Source organism: Raphanus sativus, chromosome 5 (assembly GCF_000801105.2).
Source record: "Raphanus sativus cultivar WK10039 chromosome 5, ASM80110v3, whole genome shotgun sequence".
NCBI classification, from domain to species: Eukaryota; Viridiplantae; Streptophyta; class Magnoliopsida; order Brassicales; family Brassicaceae; genus Raphanus; species Raphanus sativus.
The window spans coordinates 28581414-28603584 of record NC_079515.1 but is presented as its reverse complement, the minus strand read 5'-3'; the positions used below and the strand labels follow the sequence as shown (position 1 = coordinate 28603584).

The following is a 22171-nucleotide window of genomic DNA, read 5'->3' as shown; positions in this document are numbered from 1 at the left end:
TAAAAAAGAACCAACAACTACTCAATAAAGTACTTAAATTTATGAATGTTATAATTCTACAAAATACAAATAGTATAAAGAGCAATATGCATAAAGATGTGTCCAGCTATATGTAAGCATCATACGTGTATACATTAATAAAATATTTTATTTTTAATCAATTTATTGTACAATAATGGTCACTAAAATAATATTATAATATTTCTTCATTGAAGGAACCTCTATATAAACGGTGGGAGTTGAGTGAGAATCTTCAAGGTGAGGTCGAGAGCTTAGAGAAACTAGAGTGTGTGAGAGAGAGTGTTTGCGTGAGAGTGAGAGTGAGAGAAAGAGAAGAGATTTTGAGTGAAATTAGGGCTTTACCTCTTATCCTATTTGTCTTAAAATCTGTCAAAATCCTAGTTTCTTCTGTCTCCTTTCTTGTTAATCGTCTGTCTTTCATTAAAACACAAATCGCGATTTTCTTATGAAGTGTTGTTTTATGGATTTATATTTTTTCAAAATTCATCCAGTAGACACACTTTAGTAAAAAGAAAAGGTCTTTTCTAGAAATCAAGATCCAAAATACTATGATTTTTCTGTCATTTAACATTCTTTTTGTTGATTTATAGAGTTGATCATCTTCGTGGGCATTTTTGGTTCCCTGGAGTTTGATCCTCTTTTTATTTATTTATTTATTTGTGGATATATTTCGGTAGTTTTGATCTAATGGAGGTTGCTTATTTCAAACCTCTTTGATCAAATTTATTTCTACAAAAAAAAAAGAAATCCAGTCTTTGAATTTTTTTTCTAAAAAGACAGGGTTTTTTTCCAACAACTTTTTTAATATAATAGTTTGTTCTTGTAGCATATCTTTTGTGTTTTAGGATGGCTGATTTCTTCAGTAGCAGCCATGGCGGGGAACTAATGGAAGCACTTCAACCTTTTTACAAAAGTGCTTCCACATCTGCTTCAGACTCTGCGTTTGTATCTTCAAACGCTGCATTTGCGTCCACGCAAAATGACCCCTTTTCTTTTTCTTATTATAATTCTCAGCCTCAAAATATCTCTCCCTATTCCACAACCCAATCCGATTATGGATCCTACCCGGATATTTATCCAGGATCCATGACATATCCATCTTCATTTGACTCGGAACCTCAACAACAGCCCGATCAAAACTACCAACCTCAGTTTCATTACCAAAACGGTTCCACAAATACTCACCAAGACAATAATTATACGCTCCATTTCGACGACCCAAACAACTCAGATTTTCTAACCCAACCTTATCCGGTTCCAAGTTCTGGTTCAGTGCCAAAGCCGACTAAACTCTATCGTGGAGTGAGGCAAAGGCACTGGGGAAAATGGGTTGCTGAGATTCGTTTACCCAGGAACAGAACTCGTCTATGGCTCGGAACATTCGACACGGCCGAGGAAGCCGCGTTGGCCTACGATCGTGCAGCGTTCAAGCTTCGCGGAGACTCAGCTCGACTGAACTTTCCGGCTCTACGACACCAAACCGCTTCATCTCCGTCTGATTTCGGCGAATACTACGGACCTATTCAAGCTGCCGTTGACGCCAAGCTCGAAGCCATTTTAGCTGAGCCTAAGAATCAACCAGGAAAAAAAGAGACAAAGTCGAGTAAGAGAGGTAAAGCTACTACGCCTTCTTCCGTTGAGCATTCGACGCCTCAACAACAATCCGGGTCGGGGGAGAGTGATGGGTCAGGTTCACCGGCTTCGGATATGATGGCGATGGAGATGTGTGTTGAGACGCCGCTTCCGTGGAATGATAATTTCATGCTTGGGAAGTGTCCTTCTTACGAGATCGATTGGGCTTCTATATTATCGTGAAGATTTATGATTTATTGATTTTATTTTTTTTATTCAAGATTTTTTGTGTGTGTTTAAATTACTAGTGGTCTTAGCTGTGCCTAATTTCAAATTTGCGATGTATGAAAGTATAAATTGTAAATTATGGAAAGCAGAAGGTTTTTGTCAGAAAACCAGTTACCAAAAAGGTTTTTGTTCATGTCGTACGTACCATGCAGAACTTTTCATTTAAATACGAAAAAGTTGAGTTTGGTTGGTGGTTGGTATCGATTTTCTCTCTCTTCTATTGTCTCATTCAACATAGCTGCAAATAAATGGTATAGCTATAAGAAAATGATGACATTTTACTAACAGGACAATGAAAAATATGAAATTAACTATTCGATACAAATAATTACATGGTTGGTAGACAGCAGCAGAGCAACGGGTTTACAGTTTTAAACTTAAGTAGTGCTCTGACCAAACAAAAAATATAAGTAGTGCTTCTTAAGTGTAACGGTCCCATATTTGTTGTCATTTTGATAATAGAGGATAATGATATTACTATGATAATGGTAGTCACGATTTGGTTATAAGATTGGTGACCTTTTATGGTGCGACCCTCATTCCGTTTCCGAAAATTCTCTTGATGAGTGTATGTATACTCGACGGTAGAGAAGGAACACTGAATGTGACTGTTTTCTTTGTTCCATTCATTGAATCCATATTCAGAATTAGAGTGGAATATTAACTTCTGAACTTCTCTGTATACCCGCTTTCAATGCGTTTGAATTCAACAAAAATGTCAAAAGAGAGAAGAAGTATAACGCACGCGTGAGCTGTCAACAGCTGTGCATGGACACTACGCAAGACATGTCTCTTTGTCAGTTTAACTACCGACCTATTCTATTCGACTATTCTTCAAGTCATAGAGTTCAATAAAAGAGAGTAACGTACCAACAGACCCATATCTTAATTTATGGCGGTTCTTCTGCGCATTCGTTGAATCTATCTTCGACCTATAAAAAATAGTTGAAATTCGATAGTGAATTTTAAAACTTTATTTTTTGGTTAAAATGTTAATTTATTGATCAACAAAAATTTGAAATGATTACAAAATTTGAAACATATAACAAATTTTATCCCGAATTTTGGATCAGAGCCGGACCTCATGTTATAGAACCCCATTCAATAATTTAAAAATTATTTTATATCATTGAAAACTATACTTAAAAGCTATACCAAGAATAATCTAAATAAAACTAAAATGAAAAGACAAAAAGATTATATGCCTTCGCTATATATATATATATATATATATATATATATATATATATATATATATATGTATATGTATATTAAAATTTTGCTTATTTTAATTCAGAGAACCAACTTGCAGAAATCCTCTCAATTTACTTTCTCTTGCTTGTTTAAATTTAAAGACCCAACCAGAAAAATCACTACGTCTTCTTTTGATTGTCTCGAGTAATATTTGCAAGAGCTTGAAAACGGAGCACCAAAAGTTTGTTATATATGCTTCTGAGTCATGGGTTGAAGGAGAACAAGAAAGCTCTACTGGAGCAAGACATAAGTCTGTCATGATCTTATCGATGAGAGGCTCATAATCGCTAAGAGTCATTGATTTTGTTTTGAGCAGCATCAACATGGATGCACATGTGTTGTATTTCATCAGAGAAAACCTTATTTATTCTCCCTGCAATATATATATATATATATATACAACTTTTCCAGATTGATTTCCATGCTTGGTAGCATTTCAAATTCGTCAAGAAGCGCAAAAGTTCTTTAAATAGAACCTGAGTCGCCATCCATGAAAACCATGATGTAGTCTGGCAAGCTTAGATCTGAAAGATTAATTTTAGAACAGATAAGATGATCTATGATATATCTTGGCTTTTAGAGATTTCAACCATGGTAAAAGTTTAGTTATAGAGTCTTTATTATGTATTTATAGTCTGTTTGAGAATCTTTACATGTTCAAGTACATTTTAGAGCTTTTTGGAGATTATGGATTCATTTGGAGTATAAAATGAAGAGAAACCAAAACATTGAAGTCGGAGTTGAGATTAAAGACGGTATCGATCGACACCCTCGCTTTAGGAACCAGTCGACATGAGTTTTTTATAATTTCAGTTTGCTCCAGAAGTTTTCAGTAATTGCGAAGAAGCTCTTGACGAATTGTGTACCTATTTTAGATTTTCTTAAGCTACTGTTTATGCTATGTTTTATTTTTACATTAGAGTGATTCTGGAGAGAAGGTCGAGAACTCCTTCAGAAAGATCAATTGGAACTCTAGTATTTTTAACTATACCTAATTGATTGTAATGAATAGTTTTCAATCTAACGAGAAAGTATAGCAAATTATCTAAAAATACATATCCATGAAACAAAGACAAAATGATTCAGTAATTCATTAACTCATGGTTTTATAAGTTCAAATTAGTATGAATTTAAGATACGTTTTAATAGTATAGATTTTAACTGAGTAATACGAACGATCTCTAGGAAATTTTTGTTGAAATTGAAATATAGATTGAAGGTAACAAAAAAAAAATACTTATAATTACATTTGACGCATTGACCCCATATTATCCGTAACACAAAAAGTAAAACCAGCTGATAAAAGGATCAGCTAAATTTACCAATTTCCATCTTCTTCTTGATTACTTTATGACCATGGTATATAAACGCGTCTATTATCCCAGACACCGTGAAAACACCTGCCATTTAAAAAAAATGTTTTAGTGATTTTTTTTTTTTTTTTTTTTTTTAATAAAAATATATTATAATCATCCGTAAAAACGGGATTTAGTTTCGATTACAAACTCGACTCGAACAAAAGCTTCCATGCCTATATATTACAACAACTAGCTTCGCCCACCCACTAAACCCGGCACATTCCGCTAGAGTGTTTTTAATAAACCTAGAAATCGAATCCTGTTCTCAACCATTAACGAAAACCACGAAGAAGTGAGGTTCTCCTCGTTACCGAGGATGCCGGGAGTCCCCGCGTCGTTTCTGGAGTAGCTAGGTTTCGATGAACTCGCCGAAACTTATAATCGTCACCACCGTGAAGCACAGAACGCTAATGAAGAAGGGAGTGGAAGACATACCATCGGAAAAATGCTCCAATCCCGCTGTACAACCCCACAAGCGCCATAACCGAACTAAGCCTAAAAGACCCAAAGGTCTAAGAAGCCCAAATCGGAGAGCAAAAAGACGGGACGAGACTACCGTAACACCCTGAAACCAATAAAGCTCTGAACCTGCAAAAGAAACTGAAACAACACTACTTCGAACCCGCCAAGGGAAGGCTGAAGCATCGGGATGCGTTGAATCACCATTAGGAGTCACCAAAGCAAAAGAAAACCCACAAACCACGCGAGCCTCTAATGCCAAGCCCAACGCCGCCTCCGAGAACCGGAGAACGGAAACCTCTTGCGGACAGGAAACAGAGCCGGTGACAACGACTCCGAACAAACAATGAAAGACAAGAGCTTAAACACCGAGAAGCTTGTCGACGAGCTTCTACGGCATGACTGGAGACAAGGAACCGGAAGAGGAAAGAGGAATGGGTGAGGACTCGAAATGTCGCCTCAGATAGGCCATTGACGACCTCACCGACACCGCGACAATCCGAACCACTACGGACCACCACCGGAGGGGCTAACACGCGCCAACACCGCCGGCTAAGCCCGCTTTCGAGTAGACCAACCTCCAAAACACCCACGGCAAAGGTCACACGAGGCTTGTCCTTCCTCGACACCGAGAACAAGACAAAGTCTCACGACCACCACCACTCCGCCACAAACCAAGGATAAGTAGACCACCGGATCTACAACCAGATCTGAAAAACGAAGCCTCGAAAACCTCCTCGTCGAACTGTCGTCTCGCAAGGGCAAAGATCCACTTGACTGTCCCTAAAATCCGACTCCTCCAAGACCCAACCCAACACCCACTGCGCCACAACTCCAAACACCAGCAAGCTCACGACAGGCCAAGCATCCTCTCGAGCGGAGCCTAACCCAAAGGAACCTCCGGAGCCAGAACCAAAAGCAAAGCAGCAGAGAGGGATAGATCCCGGACGAGCAAAGAGAAAAGAGTAAAGGGAGGAGGAAGGGGGAGCCGACGCCGGAGAACGCGCTCGCACGCGCCGGAGACGTCGGACCCAAAAGCTTATCTGATAATGAGAAGTCGGGAGAGAAAGCAGATGAGATGAGAGAGAAAGGTCAAACCCATGTTTTAGTGATTTGAATCCAAAGCATGCAACAAAGAGACAGTTCAAATGGGGTAGGTATATAAGAGACTTCACCTCCGACTATGGCACAAACATTCGTCAAGAAGTGCAAGAACGATATATGTTCCTCTGTAAATGTTACCTAGCAAATCAACAAATTTAGATTATGATTCTATATATTATTACTCTTTTCTCCCTCTCTAGATAGAACGGGAGTCAAAACACACACACACACTAACCTTGATTGGAGAGAGATCATAGAAGAAGAAAACTCCCGGTAAGGACTGCAGCTGACCTGCTTCTGAGCTCTTAACATGTTCGGTCACTGAGAACTGTGTCATTTTAATTTTAAGTTAAAAGGATGAGAATGAATAGATTATAAGGTTGAATAATAAAGGGGCCTAGCGGTTACCTGATTTGATTGAATTGTGTGTCCACTGATATCTCTGTATACTGTTGGTACAACCTTAAGAACGCAGAAGAGAGTAAACACAGATAATTTTAAAGACGAATCTTAACTATGATACTAATGGTTGTAACGGACCAAACCTTGATAAAATATTGGTACATAGCATTAGGTGTGTCTTGACTCCACTGGACACTGTATATGACAAGTACCTTAGAGATAATGCAAAAATAAAAGAGGAGTGTGAAGGGATTAGACCAGAATTGTCATTACCTGTCAAGAGGGTTAAAGACACCAGGAAAGTAGTCCCCAAAAGCCAGTCTATTGATCTTATGACTTATCTGCAGGAAGACAATCAATTATAAAAAAGTGGAAGCAAGCGTAAGGGATGAATGAAATAAAAGCCACTAGGAAAAGTCGTTTCTTACGTTAAAACTGTCTTTCTGAAAAGCAAGAAGGTCATGAACGTGAGCACCCGCCTGATGAAAGCTTTTACCGGGAGCAAAGTGGAAGTTTCCTGCAACCTTATTCACCTCCAAGAACCCATAGAGATTACACCCTTCCCCTTCTTCATCCTTTACTCTTTGTAGAAAACCTTCTCGTTTACACTAAAAGTCACAAACAGCCGCAATTGCATACCAAGTATAAAGAAAGAAAAGAAAAAAAAAAACGTTGCACAGATCAGATGCCAAGAATATATAAAGGTGAGAAAGCATATTTCTCACTCACCTGGTCAATCAAATCTGGATTGGTAACCCCCCAACCTTTCTTTCTATATGCTTCACGAACATCCTCACATGAATTGCAGCAGTCATGCTCTTCCTGCAAGGGAAAAACAAACATGAAAGCTACTTTTAAATTACACATCAAACCATACTGAAATGATAACTTTATTACTAAATTATTAATATTTACCGCTTGAGCCCCATAGCAAGAACCACAGTAAGTCTCATTATGTTCGAGCCTGCCACCATGTTTCTGCAGTGGGTTTTCAATCTGCGCAAGCACAAATTGAGTACAGTGACCACGATTACAATCCCAGAAGAACTGACAAAAAAAAAATCTTGGTTCAAGTTTCCAATTCACCTTAGTAGCACCAATACCGTCCTGTCTTGCTTCTATAATGTTCCCATGAGAATCTAGTCTTCTCTTTACGATATCATGTTTCTGTTAGGAGACTGAAAATAATCAGATTGGGGAACACGTATGTATGACAAGTTAAAAAAAAAAGTGAGGATTTAAAGATACCACGTCAAGATGGAACTCTCCACTGATATCCATAGCGTCGACACTGAGAATAGAACATGCTAGTGCAGGAAACGTCATATCAAACTGCAAAAAGGAAACATTTGATTTGAGATAATGATCTAACGGAAGAAAACAGTAATCATCATCAACTACATTGATGCGTAACGTTTCTCCTCTTGATGTATCAACAATGAGCTTCGTCTCGGTAACCGTATGGAGATATAATCCTAAAGCAAAAAACACATAAGAAGATTCAAAAAAAAAAAATTATGGAAATATAGATAGGAGGAAGATGAAGCAGTGAGATGAGATCTGGACGTACTTAGCTCAGAGAAGAAGAGAAGAAACATAACAACGGAGGAGAGGAGGGTGATGACACCGCCGGATAACGTGCGGCTGTAGAAATCCTCATTGATCTTTGGATAAGCATCCAGATTCCTCAATCTATTCAGGATCCCGGCCATGATGAGAGAGTAACGTCGACGACGGGATTGAATAGTGTTTGGTTTGACTCCGGAGGACGGACGGAGTTTTGCGTTTTTTCTCTTCTGAAATATGGAAACGACACCGTTCTTTGTTTGAGGAGGAGCCAAGAGGCTTTATTTTTTTATATATCTTAGTTCATTATTCGGCTACCAAAACAGAGGCCCAAATTTAGTCCAATCTTTTTTTTTTATAAAATCAAATCTGTAACTAATTCTTCATTTTCTTAAATTTAATTTTCTGATAACTTATTAATATATGGTAGAAATCCATGATTCCGCCTTTTTATTTTTATTACTTTATTTAAAGATCTAAATAAATTAATAAAACAAATCAATTTTGTGTAGTCACTTTTATTCTTAGAATCTGAGACCTCAATCAATGGGTCATAGGCTCATAGTGTCATAGCAACATTTTGGTTTTTATCCAGGTCACAAATGTGTATCTACAAATGTGTATCTACCTTTCTCTTGTTTGTCCTTTTTTTTAATTCAGCACCTCTGAGATATAAAAACTCACACATCTTTGATCCAATCATAGTATTGTTCTACCAAAAATATTTATTAGTTAGATTTTTATCAGCACTTGAAAAATATAAAACGATTTTTACAAAAATTTAACTTTAAAAAAGTATGTTTGCAATATTTGCGTATACATGTGGACCTATATATGTTTTTCTATTTTGAATAATAAATGTTAGGATAATTTGGTGCAATCTCTTTGCTTGTACTACAGAAACCTTAAATAAGTAGTAATAAGCAGGAACAAGGATCAAAAGTAGTAATTTATCATTGTCCGGAAGAGCAAGACTACACCATATTAGATAGTTAACCTAGTTCTAGCCGCCTAAATTTTATTTGTCCAGTGAGCAGAGATTTACCTAAGCAAGAATCAAAGAATGAAGGAGAAATAACGTCATAAATTATTTATTCCCACTAGTTTTTCCTTATCTTTGGATTTCACGGTGAAGTTGGAAGACAATATGTACACTTTGGTTGATCGGATTCATTTCTTCTAAGCTGATTTATCATGAGCATTGTGTCACTTCTCTAAATATTTTCCGTATTGTTCTGGCCTTGACCAGTTATGAAATTCATACTATGAACCCAAAAGTAGGTATCTAATTACAAGTAGTCAAAGGATTCTTGTTGTTCCTTAGAGAGAGAGAGAGAGAGAGAGAGAGAGAGAGAGAGAGAGAGAGAGAGAGAGAGAGAGAGAGAGAGAGAGAGAGAGAGAGAGAGAGAGAGAGAGAGAGAGAGAGAGAGAATTGGCTTTGAATGGTAAAAGCAATTCAAACATTGCAGTTCAAACATTTCACATCAAGTAGATTTTGAAGATCAAGTGGATCGTGTAGGAAAAATGCAAATCAGGTAGATCAAATAATATATTATATTTATGAATGACAAAAGCAGTTCAAATATACATATTATATATTTAAATAATAAAAATTATTTCAAATATCAAAACACCTTATATATATATATACAATTTTTTGTCGGTTATATACAATATATAAACAAAGGTAAGATAATTTAATGAAACATATTTTTATTTGTCCAAACATATCTGCAATATTATCTCTAATCTTCGTCATAGGACTTCGTCATATGATCTCTATAAATAAATACTCGTTCTTGGTTAGGAGTCCATTTAAAGTTCTCCTACCTCTATTGATTTAAAAAAAATCAATCATTTTATTTATATATTATGAATAATGTGAAAAAATCTAATATATATATATGAATAGTGTGAAATAATATGTATATAAGAATTATTATTATTTATAAGGTAAAATCTAAACTAAGATAAATAGTTTCATTATTTTAGATCAATATTTATGTTTACAAAGTTAATTATTGTACATGTATATCTTGTACATTACATAATTTGTTACATTAAAGTTAATTACTTAAAATATCTCTATATATTTATTTTCTGTCTTTAATATAATTATGAATTAAAATATGACATATTTTCTAGTTTCAATTAATATATATAATATATTATTTATTTACATGCATAACTTTTTGTGCTTAAGCTTTATATGCATATATTTTAGGTAAAATTATAAAAATAACATAGATATAAAGATTTTTAATCAAAAAATTATATTTATATTATTATATATATTATATAAATACAATAATAATTAGAACAACAAATAAACTTATCTACGTTGGGAGAAAGAAAGAAGGAGGAACTTACCACGAGACCTTTTTGTCAAAATAGAAGTATTTTTAATATTAATTTATTTTACGTGAAAATATTTATTGATTAAAAGAGGGTGGAAGAAAATGTTCAACACTAAAAATGGTGTGGTTAAAACTGCAACTTTTCTACAGAAAAAGACAAAAATAAAACAGCTGCTTACAACTTTTTAAACATAAAGAAATTGTGAATATCAATAAAATTCACAAAAAATCGAAGTGCAGTTCATATCTTTATAATGCTACTCCATTCACACTCTTACTCAAATACTTAAAAGGGAAACTGGTCAATCATGTTCAACTAAGGAAAGAATATAAAACACAATTGATCTCACATGCTAGCTCATCTACTTGTAATATATTTACATTCAAACAGAAGCAACCCAAATATAACTGTCTGAAAGATTCATCATTTTTCCCCTTTTGTGGTTATCATCTAGCATCCCGTATTCATATATATCTTTTGATTCAAATATAACTGTCTGAATATATTTGGATCCTCCCTTGTATATGGCTTCACATGAGGATTTTCGTCACCCAGTTGGTTTCTTAGCTTGTTCAATATATAGTTTTAGATTACTAGAGAGCTATATAGCTTATACCTTATTTATCTGTTATTTTCTGTACTGAAATCTACCGTTGATGCATGCCACCGAAAGTAAATCATATCATTTTTCTTATTTGTTTCCCTATTTATCTTGAAATAGTCTTTTTCTTTTTCTTTGATCTAAAGGTATCTCAAACCTATAAAAAATCAAAAACAAAGGATAAAGTCCACAGATGAATCTTTGTCAAGTAGTAAAATGAAATCCAAAAAATAGTTTTATATTCGTGTGATCATAAATGAAGTGTAATGGAATGTTTACGAATGCAGATTACTTAACTCTCTAGAATCCGTCTACCACCGGTAGAACACCATATTGTATTATGCAACAAATGGTTATGTTATAGTATAATAACACTAGTGGTAAAATTTAGTTAACCGGAAATCCAAAGATGGATCAGTTACAATATTTCTTTATACCAAAAAAGAGAGGGGTAATTCTAGTTTTAAAAGTTGGTGACATGGATGCTTGCAAGCTAAGGCTTGGGCAAGAGTCCAAGCTCTTTGACAAAGACCATAATTGTTACGGCCTACAATAATCCTTTTGAGAAAGTATGTGTAACTTTTATATCAAAAAGCATTTAAGAACAGTGCAATTTGTTTTATCTTATTCATTTTCTATGTTGGTTGAAATATAATAATTTTTAGAAAGCTGCGTTCCTTTAGGTTCCTAACTTTACCTCCACATGAGTTTGTGTATATGGGTAGGGTACATTTTTTATTAATTTCCAGTAGCTCTATTTTATAGGTTTCCTTTTTATTTTTGAAACATCTATTTTAGTTTGCTGAGGCTGAATTCGAGTGAAATGTTTGATCATAAATATGATAGTATTATTCGATAAAAAAAATGATAGTATTAGTTTTTTTTTTTTTTTTTTTTTTTTTTTTTTTTTTTTTTTTGATATCTCTGGTGTCTGGGCAGCCACTTTCCCAAATATCCCCCGAAGGGGTCCAGCGCCCCAGCAGTAAGGATGTTAAATCGCTGTGGCCGGGTTTCGAAGCTGGGTGGCGGGCACCTCAGCCGAGGTTCCATTACCACCAGGCTATGATAGTATTAGTTACCAATCAATAAAACTGTATTATTTTTATTTTTATTTTTACCAATCAATAAAACTGTATTATGTCATTTGAAAGTGAATAAATTTGATTTTCATACATCTGGTTATTTTGCCTTTCCCTCCTAAAATATCTGAGATATACATATTCCGAATGTACATGTCTAGAAGGATTTTTTTTTTCTCTATTTGGTAAATAGAAGATTTGTTGAAATAGTTGTACTTACAAATTTACATTTGTGTTTGTTGTTGTAGGAAATTTTTATATAATGTTTTTTGTGTAATCTTATATAATGATTTTGTTAACAAATGTTGTACAAATTACATTTGCTCAAGAAGAGTAAAATAAAAAAAATCATAAAAAGGATAGGATAAGATCAACATACAACAATGTTTCCTTTTTGGGTAAAAGACATACAACAATTTTCGTTGCAGGTGTTCGCTAACTCATTTATTAAAGTGAAAAACTGAAAATAAAATAAAATGGGTAACTGGGCTATTTTCTTGTGAGTGACATTTGTTTCCATTGTACCAGTCGTCCCAGAAATTTTCCTACCTACTCAAAACATTAGTTAAAAAGAAATTATTCCTCCACAAGAATAATAGACTAGTGTTATAAAAAGACTTATAAATTTTAATGTGTATCGGAAATTTTATAGAAAGAAATTTTATACCCGCAGAAAGAAAATAACACTGATGTATGATAAATAAACGAGAGAGAGTTTCTTATAGAGGAGAGGAAGAAAGGTGTGTTTACAATCGAACGAATTCGTTCGTTTATATAGAGAGTAAAAAGGAAAAGTTACTGTGCGTGCATAGTGACGTGGGCTCCACATAATAAATCTCATTTGCCAAAGTTACGGTGCGTATATCTTTGACATTGCTTCTTCTTCTTCTGTTTTTCATGTTTATAACACTCCCCCTTGGAGACCAGTGTCACTATCATTTGCTCAACGTCTTTGTTGCCTCGTTAAAAACCTTTCTAGGAAAACCCAATGGGAAAAACCATAGTAAGGTAAAAAGAGTACAACCACGTAAGCTCCCCCTCGAATGAGCAGTCATAGATCCTTCTGATGACGCATTCCAATATTATGAACATGTTTTCTGAACACCGAGGTAGGAAGTGATTTAGTGAAGAGGTCAGCTGCATTGTCGCATGATCGAACGTATCTTACTTCAATCTCTTTCTTCTTCTCGAGCTCTTGGGTGTATGAGAAGAACTTCGGGTGTATATGTTTCGTTCTATCGCTTTTGATATATCCTTCCTTCGTTTGAGCAACACATGCCGCATTATCTTCGTATAGAATAGTTGGCTCCGTATTTTCGTCAATTCCGCTGCTTGAACATATATGTCGGCTTATTGATCTTAGCCATACACATTCTCTACTTGCTTCATGGAGTGCGATGATCTCAGCGTGATTTGAAGAAGTGGCTACAAGCGTTTGTTTCTGAGAACGCCAAGATATAGCAGTGCCTCCGATCGTGAAAACGTATCCTGTTTGTGATCGGGCTTTGTGTGGATCTGAAAGATATCCTGCATCTGCAAAACCAACCATTGGACCTTTTGAATCCTTAGAGTAAAATAAACCCAAATCAATGGTCCCTTGAAGGTAACGAAAGATATGCTTAATTCCATTCCAATGTCTCCTTGTGGGAGATGAGCTGAATCTTGCCAAAAGATTAACAGCAAATGATATATCAGGCCGTGTACAATTTGCAAGGTACATCAGTGCTCCAATTGCACTTAGATATGGTACTTCCGGACCAAGTATCTCTTCATTTTCCTCAGATGGTCGAAATGGATCACTTTCAATATTAAGTGATCTAACGACCATTGGAGTGCTAAGAGGAGTTGATTTATCCATGTTAAAACGTTTCAACACTCTTCTAGTGTATGTGGATTGATGCACAAATATACCATTTTGATAATGCTCTATTTGTAGGCCAAGACAATATTGTGTCTGTCCGAGATCTTTCATCTCAAATTCTCCTTTGAGATAGTTTGATGCCTTTTGTATTTCCTTCTGAGTTCCAATAATATTTAGATCATCAACATATACCGCGATTATCACAAATCCGGATTTTGTTTTCTTGATGAAAACACATGGACATATGGGATCATTTACATATCCTTCTTTTGTTAAATGCTCACTGAGACGATTATACCACATACGTCCAGATTGTTTTAACCCATATAATGATCTTTGCAATTTTATTGCACATAACTCTTTCGGTTTGGAACTTAATGCTTCTGGCATTTTAAATCCATCAGGAACTTTCATGTAGATATCTGTATCTAATGACCCGTATAGATAGGCTGTAACAACATCCATAAGACGCATCTCAAGATTCTTATCAGCTGCTAGACTCATCAGGAATCTAAAAGTGATTGCATCCATAACAGGAGAATATGTTTCCTCATAATCAATTCCTGGTCTTTGAGAAAAACCTTGGGCAACAAGACGAGCTTTGTATCTTGTGATCTCATTTTTCTCATTTCGCTTTCGAACGAAAACCCATTTGTACCCAACAGGTCTCACATCTGCAGGTGTGAGTACAATAGATCCAAATACTTCTCGTTTATTAAGCGAATCAAGTTCGGTTTGTATTGCATCTTTCCATTGTTTCCAATCATGTCTCTTTTGACATTCATAAACAGATTTCGGTTCTGGATCTTCAATTTCCTCATTTATTTCACTTGACACAATATATGAGAAAGCATCATCAACATCATCCTTTTCATTTCTGTTCCATATCTTCTTATTATGGATGTAGTTGATAGAAATCTCATGATTCCTTTCTGATTCAGGATGCTCTACTTTTTCAGTATTCTCATCGTTTGTTTCTTCCAAAATACTTTCTGCTATTTTGGGTGTATCAGTCATCTCGATATCCTTCTGTTTTCTAGGATTTTTATTCTTAGAACCAGCAGGTCTACCTCGCTTCAAGCGTGTTTTAGACTCACGTGTATCATTTGCTTTTTCTTGATCATTTGGTACTTTGATACAAGCAGGAGCATTTGCAGCTGGTATATGAGATTTAGTTACCGTCTTGGTATCCGCAAAAGCATCAGGTAGCTGATTTGCTATACTTTGTAAATGCATGATTCGTCGAACTTCTAGTTCTGACTCCTTAGTAGGAGGATCAAGATATAACAACGAAGGTACACTCCATTTGATATCATTTTCTACATTTTTGTTTTCTCCCCCTAGAACTGGGAATACTTTCTCATCAAAATGACAATCGGCAAAACGTGCCGTAAAGACATCACCAGTCTGTGGTTCTAGGTATCGTATAATTGATGGAGAATCACAACCAACATATATTCCCAACCTTCTTTGTGGTCCCATCTTTGTACGTTGTGGTGGTGCTACAGGCACATATACCGCACAACCAAAAACTCTAAAATGGGAAATGTTTGGTTCTCGACCAAATGCTAACTGTAATGGAGAATATTTATGGTATGCACTTGGTCTGATCCGAATAAGTGCTTCTGCATGTAAAATAGCATGTCCCCATACAGAGGTTGGAAGTTTTGATCTCATGATCAATGGTCTTGCAATCAATTGCATGCGTTTAATCAAAGACTCGGCCAAACCATTTTGAGTATGAACATGAGCCACAGAATGTTCAACTTCAATCCCCGTTACCATACAGTAATCATTGAATGCTTGGGATGTGAATTCACCAGCGTTGTCTAATCTAACTCTTTTAATAGTGTAATCGGGAAACTGTGCTCGCAGTTTGATTATCTGAGTTATAAATCTCGCAAATGCCACATTTCAAGATGATAATAGACAGACATGTGACCATCTACTGGATGCGTCAATTAATACCATAAAATAGTGGAATGGTCCACAAGGTGGATGTATGGGTCCACATATATCTCCTTGAATTCTTTCAAGGAACTTTGGTGATTCTGTATTAATTTTGGTTGGCGACGGTCTTACGATCAACTTACCAAGAGAACATGCAACACATGTCATTTTATTCCTTTGAGAAATCTCCTGTATTTTCAGTGAGTGACCATGTGAGCTCTCTATGATTCTACGCATCATTGAGGTGCCTGGGTGGCCGAGCCGATCATGCCATAATGTGAAATCTTCTGGATTTTCTTTTATTACAAGATTGGATTCGATTGCATCTATGTAGGTATGATGCAATCCCGAAGGAAGTTCGGGAAACTTTTCCAATATATGTCTTTTGCCATATTTCTCAGAAGTTACATATATGTATTTCTTTCCATCCTCAGTTGCAGACTGAGTATCATATCCGTGACGATAGATATCTTTGAAACTCAACAAATTCCTTTTAGAACTCGGAGAGTATAAGGCATTTTTTATGGATAATCTTGTTCCATTTGGCAATGTAAATTTAGCTTTACCAGCACCTTCAATCACGTCTGCAGGACCTGATATTGTATTGACAATAATTTTTGTCGTTTTTAAATCAGAGAAATATCTCTTTTGTTTCAGAATAGTGTGTGTTGTTCCACTATCTGGTATACATATTTCTCGTATCCGTTTCTTGGATTTTGTTCCACTGGCATTCTGATCCATTTCTGTAATAGTCATAAACATCAATAAAAGAGAAACATGAAATTCATTCATATAATAATCATATTAGAAAACATACAATAATTATACATTAAAGTAATGTTAAAAACATCACTATTCGTTTAAGACAGGAAATGTAATAATTATACATGACAATACTGAAGGTTATTTAGTAATCTTATTATAAGCACTTCAGTTCTCTTCAGGAGGAATCTACTCTAGCTCATTTGCGAAATCAGAGGCATCTAGGTACGATGTCCCCTCAAAATTTTCGGTGAGATTCACTTCCTTAGCTTTGCCTTTCGTGGACTCTTGATATAACTTACAGAGATGTGGAGGAGTACGACAGGTACGAGACCAATGTCCCTTACATCCACATCTGTAACATACACTCTCACGCTTCTGCGTGGTATCTTCTTGAGTTTGTTTGCCCTTAGGACCTTGTTCGGATCTAACCCATTTGTTAGATCCCTTCCATTTCGGATTGTAAGTTTTTCCACGTTTGCTGTTGAAATGGCGACCACGACCACGACCCCGACTGGTTTGGGTTCTTCTCTCTGAGTTTTCTATTGACGTAGCATTCACTTCAGGGAATGCTTTGGCTCCCGTAGGTCGGGAATTGTGATTTTTGATCAGAAGTTCATTGTTCTTTTCAGCCAACATGAGTGCAACCATCAATTCAGAAAATCTCGTGTACCCGCATTTTCTGTAAATTTCGGGTAGGAAGTGAAGCTGTTTGTGGAAAGTGTTGTAAGTCTTATTCATCATTTCTGCTTCGGAGACAGGGTTACCGCAATACTTCAGGAGTGAAACTATCCTCAGGACAGCGGAATTGTATTCCTCAACCTTTTGAAAATCCTGAAACCTCAGATTTTTCCACTCTTCTAGAGCGTGAGGGAGGTTGACTTCCTTTTGGTTATCGAACCTTTCTTTTAAAGCTTGCCACAGTTCAGCTGGGTCTTCTATGCTCGCATAGTCATGCGTAACATTTTCATCGAGGTGTTTTTTCAGGAAAATTATCGCTTCAGCCTTATGCTCAGGCGGTGATTTGTTACCGATTACAATCGTCTCGGTTAACTTTTTCATAATCAGATAGGGTTTCACATTTGTGACCCATCCGACATAGTTTTCGCCAGTTATTTTGAGAGCCGGAAACTGAAGATGCTCGATTCTTGCCATTTGCATTTCTAAAAACAAGTATAATAAATTTTATTAGAATTTCATAATATTTAGAATGAACCATTTATATTAATCATGCAAGCAATTACAAAGAGAAACAATGTATAGAAAAGTAAACCGATATTCATCGTAAATTCTCCCGGAGCAAATTCTCCAACGAATAAACCGTAAATAGAAACACAAATTAGAATTGCAACTAAAATCAAAAACGCGCGGATCATCTTTTTTGAGAGAGAAAACTGAGAGAAAATTATTTGAAAAATATTTGGGAGAAGATGAATAATTTTTGATGGAGAAAATGAGTGAAGTATGAGTGTATTTATAGATGTAAAATTACTGTTCATAGCCGTTTGAAAAGGGGTAAAAATTTGAAATTTTTCTTTGTGACCGTTGGCGTTAAATCGTTGAATCGAAAATCAGTCTGAAAATATCGTAATAATCAGTCAATCAATTTCAGTAAATTTCACAATATTTTTATATAGGTGAGCAAACATTTATATAATAATCACAATATAATAAACAGAGAAATTTCAATCGCATTATGGTGATAAATAAATTTCCATTATAGTATTAAATAAATTTTGCGGCGGCACAGCCAAGCCAAATAATTATGGTGTAATTAACAATCAAGGTTTATTAACGAGGCGACATACCGCCCGCATTAATACAGATAAATAATAATGAATTAAAACAACCACTATAAAATAGTGAATAATAATATAGGCGGTATACCGACCATTATAGCAGGGTAAATATGATACATATAAACTTTACCGAATTGCAGAGTGATCGTGCTGATAACGTGTTATAAAAAGACTTATAAATTTTAATGTGTATCGGAAATTTTATAGAAAGAAATTTTATACCCGCAGAAAGAAAATAACACTGATGTATGATAAATAAACGAGAGAGAGTTTCTTATAGAGGAGAGGAAGAAAGGTGTGTTTACAATCGAACGAATTCGTTCGTTTATATAGAGAGTAAAAAGGAAAAGTTACTGTGCGTGCATAGTGACGTGGGCTCCACATAATAAATCTCATTTGCCAAAGTTACGGTGCGTATATCTTTGACATTGCTTCTTCTTCTTCTGTTTTTCATGTTTATAACAACTAGTAAAATAAAATCGAAGAAATCAAATAACTAATATTACCTCGGAAGGTTCTTGAAGAGAATATGTAGCACTCGTTTCCTTTGGAACTTTGGACACAAGTATACCAAAGCCTTGTCCTTTCTCCCTCAGTACCTGCACCGCACATATATTCTGGTTAATTACATTCACTAAAGCAAAATATAAAAACTATACGAAAATAATGAAATGTCATGATATCTTTTTTTACATTCCAAAGTTATGGATCTCCTAATTAGGTATAAAGTTAGATTGTAAAATACCTTAAAAGCATCCTCGTCCGTACGATCATCTCCTATGTAGATGGGCAAAACATTGTCAGAGTGTCCGAATCCTAAAGACTCGAGCAAGAACTCGAGGGCTTTGCCTTTGTCCCATTTGATGGTTGGTCGAATCTCAAAAACTTTTCTTCCTTGTGTCAACCTCAGGTTCGGGTACTCACTTAATATCGATGTCACGTATTCTGCTACTATTCCCCAGTCCTACCATTACAAATCAACCATATATTATTATTAGAGAAAGATAACATTAATTTAAAAAATGTTCTGAAATTTCGACAGTGTTCCTACCTTTGGATCAACGCAACGGTAGTGAACGGACACACAGAACTTATTGTTCTCGACGCTTGCTCCTGCTACTTCTCTCATTTTCTCAACTAGACACTTAGAAACCTGTATAAGATATTTATATATATGTTTTTTTAGTTAGAGACTACAATATGGTGCTAAATTGATATTGTCAATTCACGCAGAAATATAAATACAGATTAATATTTCTTATAGTATGGAGAAGTAGAAAAAAGTAGGACACCTGGTCAATCATGGGCAAGAACTCATTCGCTGCTTGGAAAAGAACACCTTTATTGTTCTGTAATATTGTCACACAAAAAAAACATTAGGCCCTGGTCGATTAATCTATAGATATAGATTAATGTATGAAAAGTTGATGATAGTACCTTGTTATATTTGTATTTTTTGGAAGGTCCTTTGATATCCATTCCATGGCTGCCGGCATAATAAATTCCAGGTAGTTTCACAAATCTACGAACCTACAAAGTACAAAATATATTAAAAGAACGTGAGTTTGTTTTTACTAATAAGCTCAAGATCTCGGTTCCAAACGGAGAATAATATTTAATTTCTAATGGATTGAGAAAAGATGTTAAAACGTACCTTGTCACGGCACCTCCCCGTGACAATCGCGGTCGGGAAATATCTAGCCACACCTTTCACTGCATCTCGCATCTGAGAACCAAGAGAGTTGTTAGAAAAATAGTCAAAAACGAAAGAAATCTATCCTATTAAAAGTGAAGTACAAATGGAAAAGTACCCTTACTTCATCTAAATATTTACGAGCTTTGCCACTGCTATTAATTCTATAACTTTTCTAATTATATTGTAAAATTTTCACGCCACATTAGAAACCCAAAAATTACAAACTCATTAAAATTTCATTAATAATTTCAATTATCTACCACAAACCATAATATGGGTTCAATATTCTGTCGGACCACAATCACGATCCCTACATAAATTTGATTATATATTATTAAATTAATTAGATTTAATCAAATGCCAATATATAATTGAGTTATCATTAGAACTATTGCAACCCTTGAATTTTAGTTGACGAGAACAACACTAAACCCAAATGTCGACCAATGCAAGTATAACACTGATATAAATCTCTGCATAAATTAGGTTATATACTTATATATATTAGTAAACCAATAATGTTGAATCAATTCAAAAAAAATAATGTTGAACCAATTGTCAGCATCTAATTGATTCAATGATAAACGTCCATCTTTTTCTTTCTGCTTAAAGTAGTTAGATACCTAATTGATTTTTATGTTAATTATACATTTTATAAATTTATACACCAACAAATCAAAGTCCATTTAGTGTATACCTATCACAAAACTACTATTTAAATACTGTATGTCATTATAATTTATTTTTACTAAAATATTTTCCAATAACCATTATTAAAAAATGTTTTCAATATATATAAGAAAAATACAACAAAAAGATTAATTTCATATACCAACTTAAATTATGGTTTTTTATTTCACATTAAATTTTAAAAATATAATATATGTGATTATTTTTAAGATGGTACATATAAAACATAAAACACTATTAATTATATGATTATTTATATGATGAACCAATAAAATTAATTATATGATGACATATATATGATACATAATAGTGATTAGGGCTGAGCGTTCAGGTATCCATTCCGGTTCGTTTCAGATCTGTTTGAGTTTCGGGTTTCCGGGGTCAAAGATTTTAGCCCCATTCATATATTTCTAAATTTCAGTTCGAATTATGACTAGGGCTGGGCGTTCAGGTATCCATTCGGGTTCGTTTCGGATCTGTTTGGGTTTTGAGTTTCGGGTTTCCGGAGTCAAAGATTTCAGCCCCATTCAGATATTTCTAAATTTCAATTTGAATTATATTCGAATCTTTGCGGGTTCAGTTCAGGTTCGGCTAACCCATTTAAATTATTTTTTAAATTCATTATATATTTTGAATTTCTTAAAATCTATAATCAAATTTTGAATAATTTAGATATTTAATCAATTTTGGTACGGTTTTGGTATTATTTTTTCGGATCGTGACCGGTTTGGTTCTTCAGATTTGAAATTTTTATCCAATTTTGATATTGGCATGAAAAATAAATAGCAATATATTTTTGAAATATACATCCGCACGGGCGTGCGGGTAAAAATCTAGTAAGAAAGTAAGAAGAGAAGCAAACCTCATCAGTCATGTAAGCCTGATCTGGGTTTTCAACAATGGGTGATAATGTACCGTCATAATCAAGAAACATAACAATTTGTTTCCCTGTCGAAGATTTAGCGATCTCTTCAAACTTGCTTAAGGCCGAGGGGTGTTGAGCCATCCAAGAAGAGTACTCATCCTCCTCATCCGACTCCGGGAGAGATGAAATGTTCCCTGGTCGGGTCCGAGTAGGGGAAGAAGCTCTCATGGCTTCGATCCACGAGTTGATCCGGGTTTGAGTTGGGTCAGCCTCTATCTTCTGCACAAGTTTCTTCCGGGGAATGCTAATGCATCGGCCACCACCGGGAGAAAACAGAGATTGGCTCGAGACCGGAACCCTAATCGCTAAGCTGATGTTGCCTTTTGCATCAGACATTAACGCATTATGGTTTTAAGGAAAGAACAGAGGAGAGATTGAAAAACAGAGGAAAAGGGTTTGGTGTGAGAAAGACCAGTTATGTCAAGT

At 35.2% G+C, this 22171-nt stretch overlaps 4 protein-coding genes across 4 annotated transcripts; 1 reads left to right on the top strand and 3 right to left on the bottom strand.

The window, feature by feature from the left end:
* Positions 1-261: 261 nt before the first annotated feature.
* Positions 262-2002, top strand: LOC108860035 (ethylene-responsive transcription factor ERF055). Its single transcript, XM_018633944.2, has one exon. The coding sequence runs from the start codon at positions 868-870 to the stop codon at positions 1834-1836; it is 969 nt and encodes a 322-aa protein (XP_018489446.1). The 5' UTR covers positions 262-867; the 3' UTR covers positions 1837-2002.
* Positions 2003-4315: 2313 nt separating this feature from the next.
* On the bottom strand, positions 4316-8300 carry LOC108857618 (uncharacterized). Its single transcript, XM_018631618.2, has 13 exons — positions 8029-8300; positions 7860-7933; positions 7707-7790; positions 7545-7625; positions 7374-7454; positions 7188-7280; positions 6887-7066; positions 6732-6799; positions 6602-6653; positions 6465-6518; positions 6292-6384; positions 6128-6194; positions 4316-4535 (listed from the first exon to the last, which is right to left on the bottom strand). The coding sequence occupies exons 1-13, from the start codon at positions 8168-8170 to the stop codon at positions 4444-4446; spliced, it is 1161 nt and encodes a 386-aa protein (XP_018487120.1). The 5' UTR covers positions 8171-8300; the 3' UTR covers positions 4316-4443.
* Positions 8301-12320: 4020 nt separating this feature from the next.
* LOC130512497 (probable trehalose-phosphate phosphatase D) lies at positions 12321-22171 on the bottom strand. Its single transcript, XM_057010561.1, has 8 exons — positions 21683-22171; positions 20089-20160; positions 19872-19964; positions 19727-19783; positions 19486-19587; positions 19180-19398; positions 18941-19033; positions 12321-12611 (listed from the first exon to the last, which is right to left on the bottom strand). The coding sequence occupies exons 1-8, from the start codon at positions 22079-22081 to the stop codon at positions 12552-12554; spliced, it is 1095 nt and encodes a 364-aa protein (XP_056866541.1). The 5' UTR covers positions 22082-22171; the 3' UTR covers positions 12321-12551.
* Positions 16514-17967, bottom strand: LOC130512498 (uncharacterized). The gene has a single exon (XM_057010562.1). It carries the CDS (start codon positions 17794-17796, stop codon positions 16825-16827), a length of 972 nt encoding a protein of 323 aa, XP_056866542.1. The 5' UTR covers positions 17797-17967; the 3' UTR covers positions 16514-16824.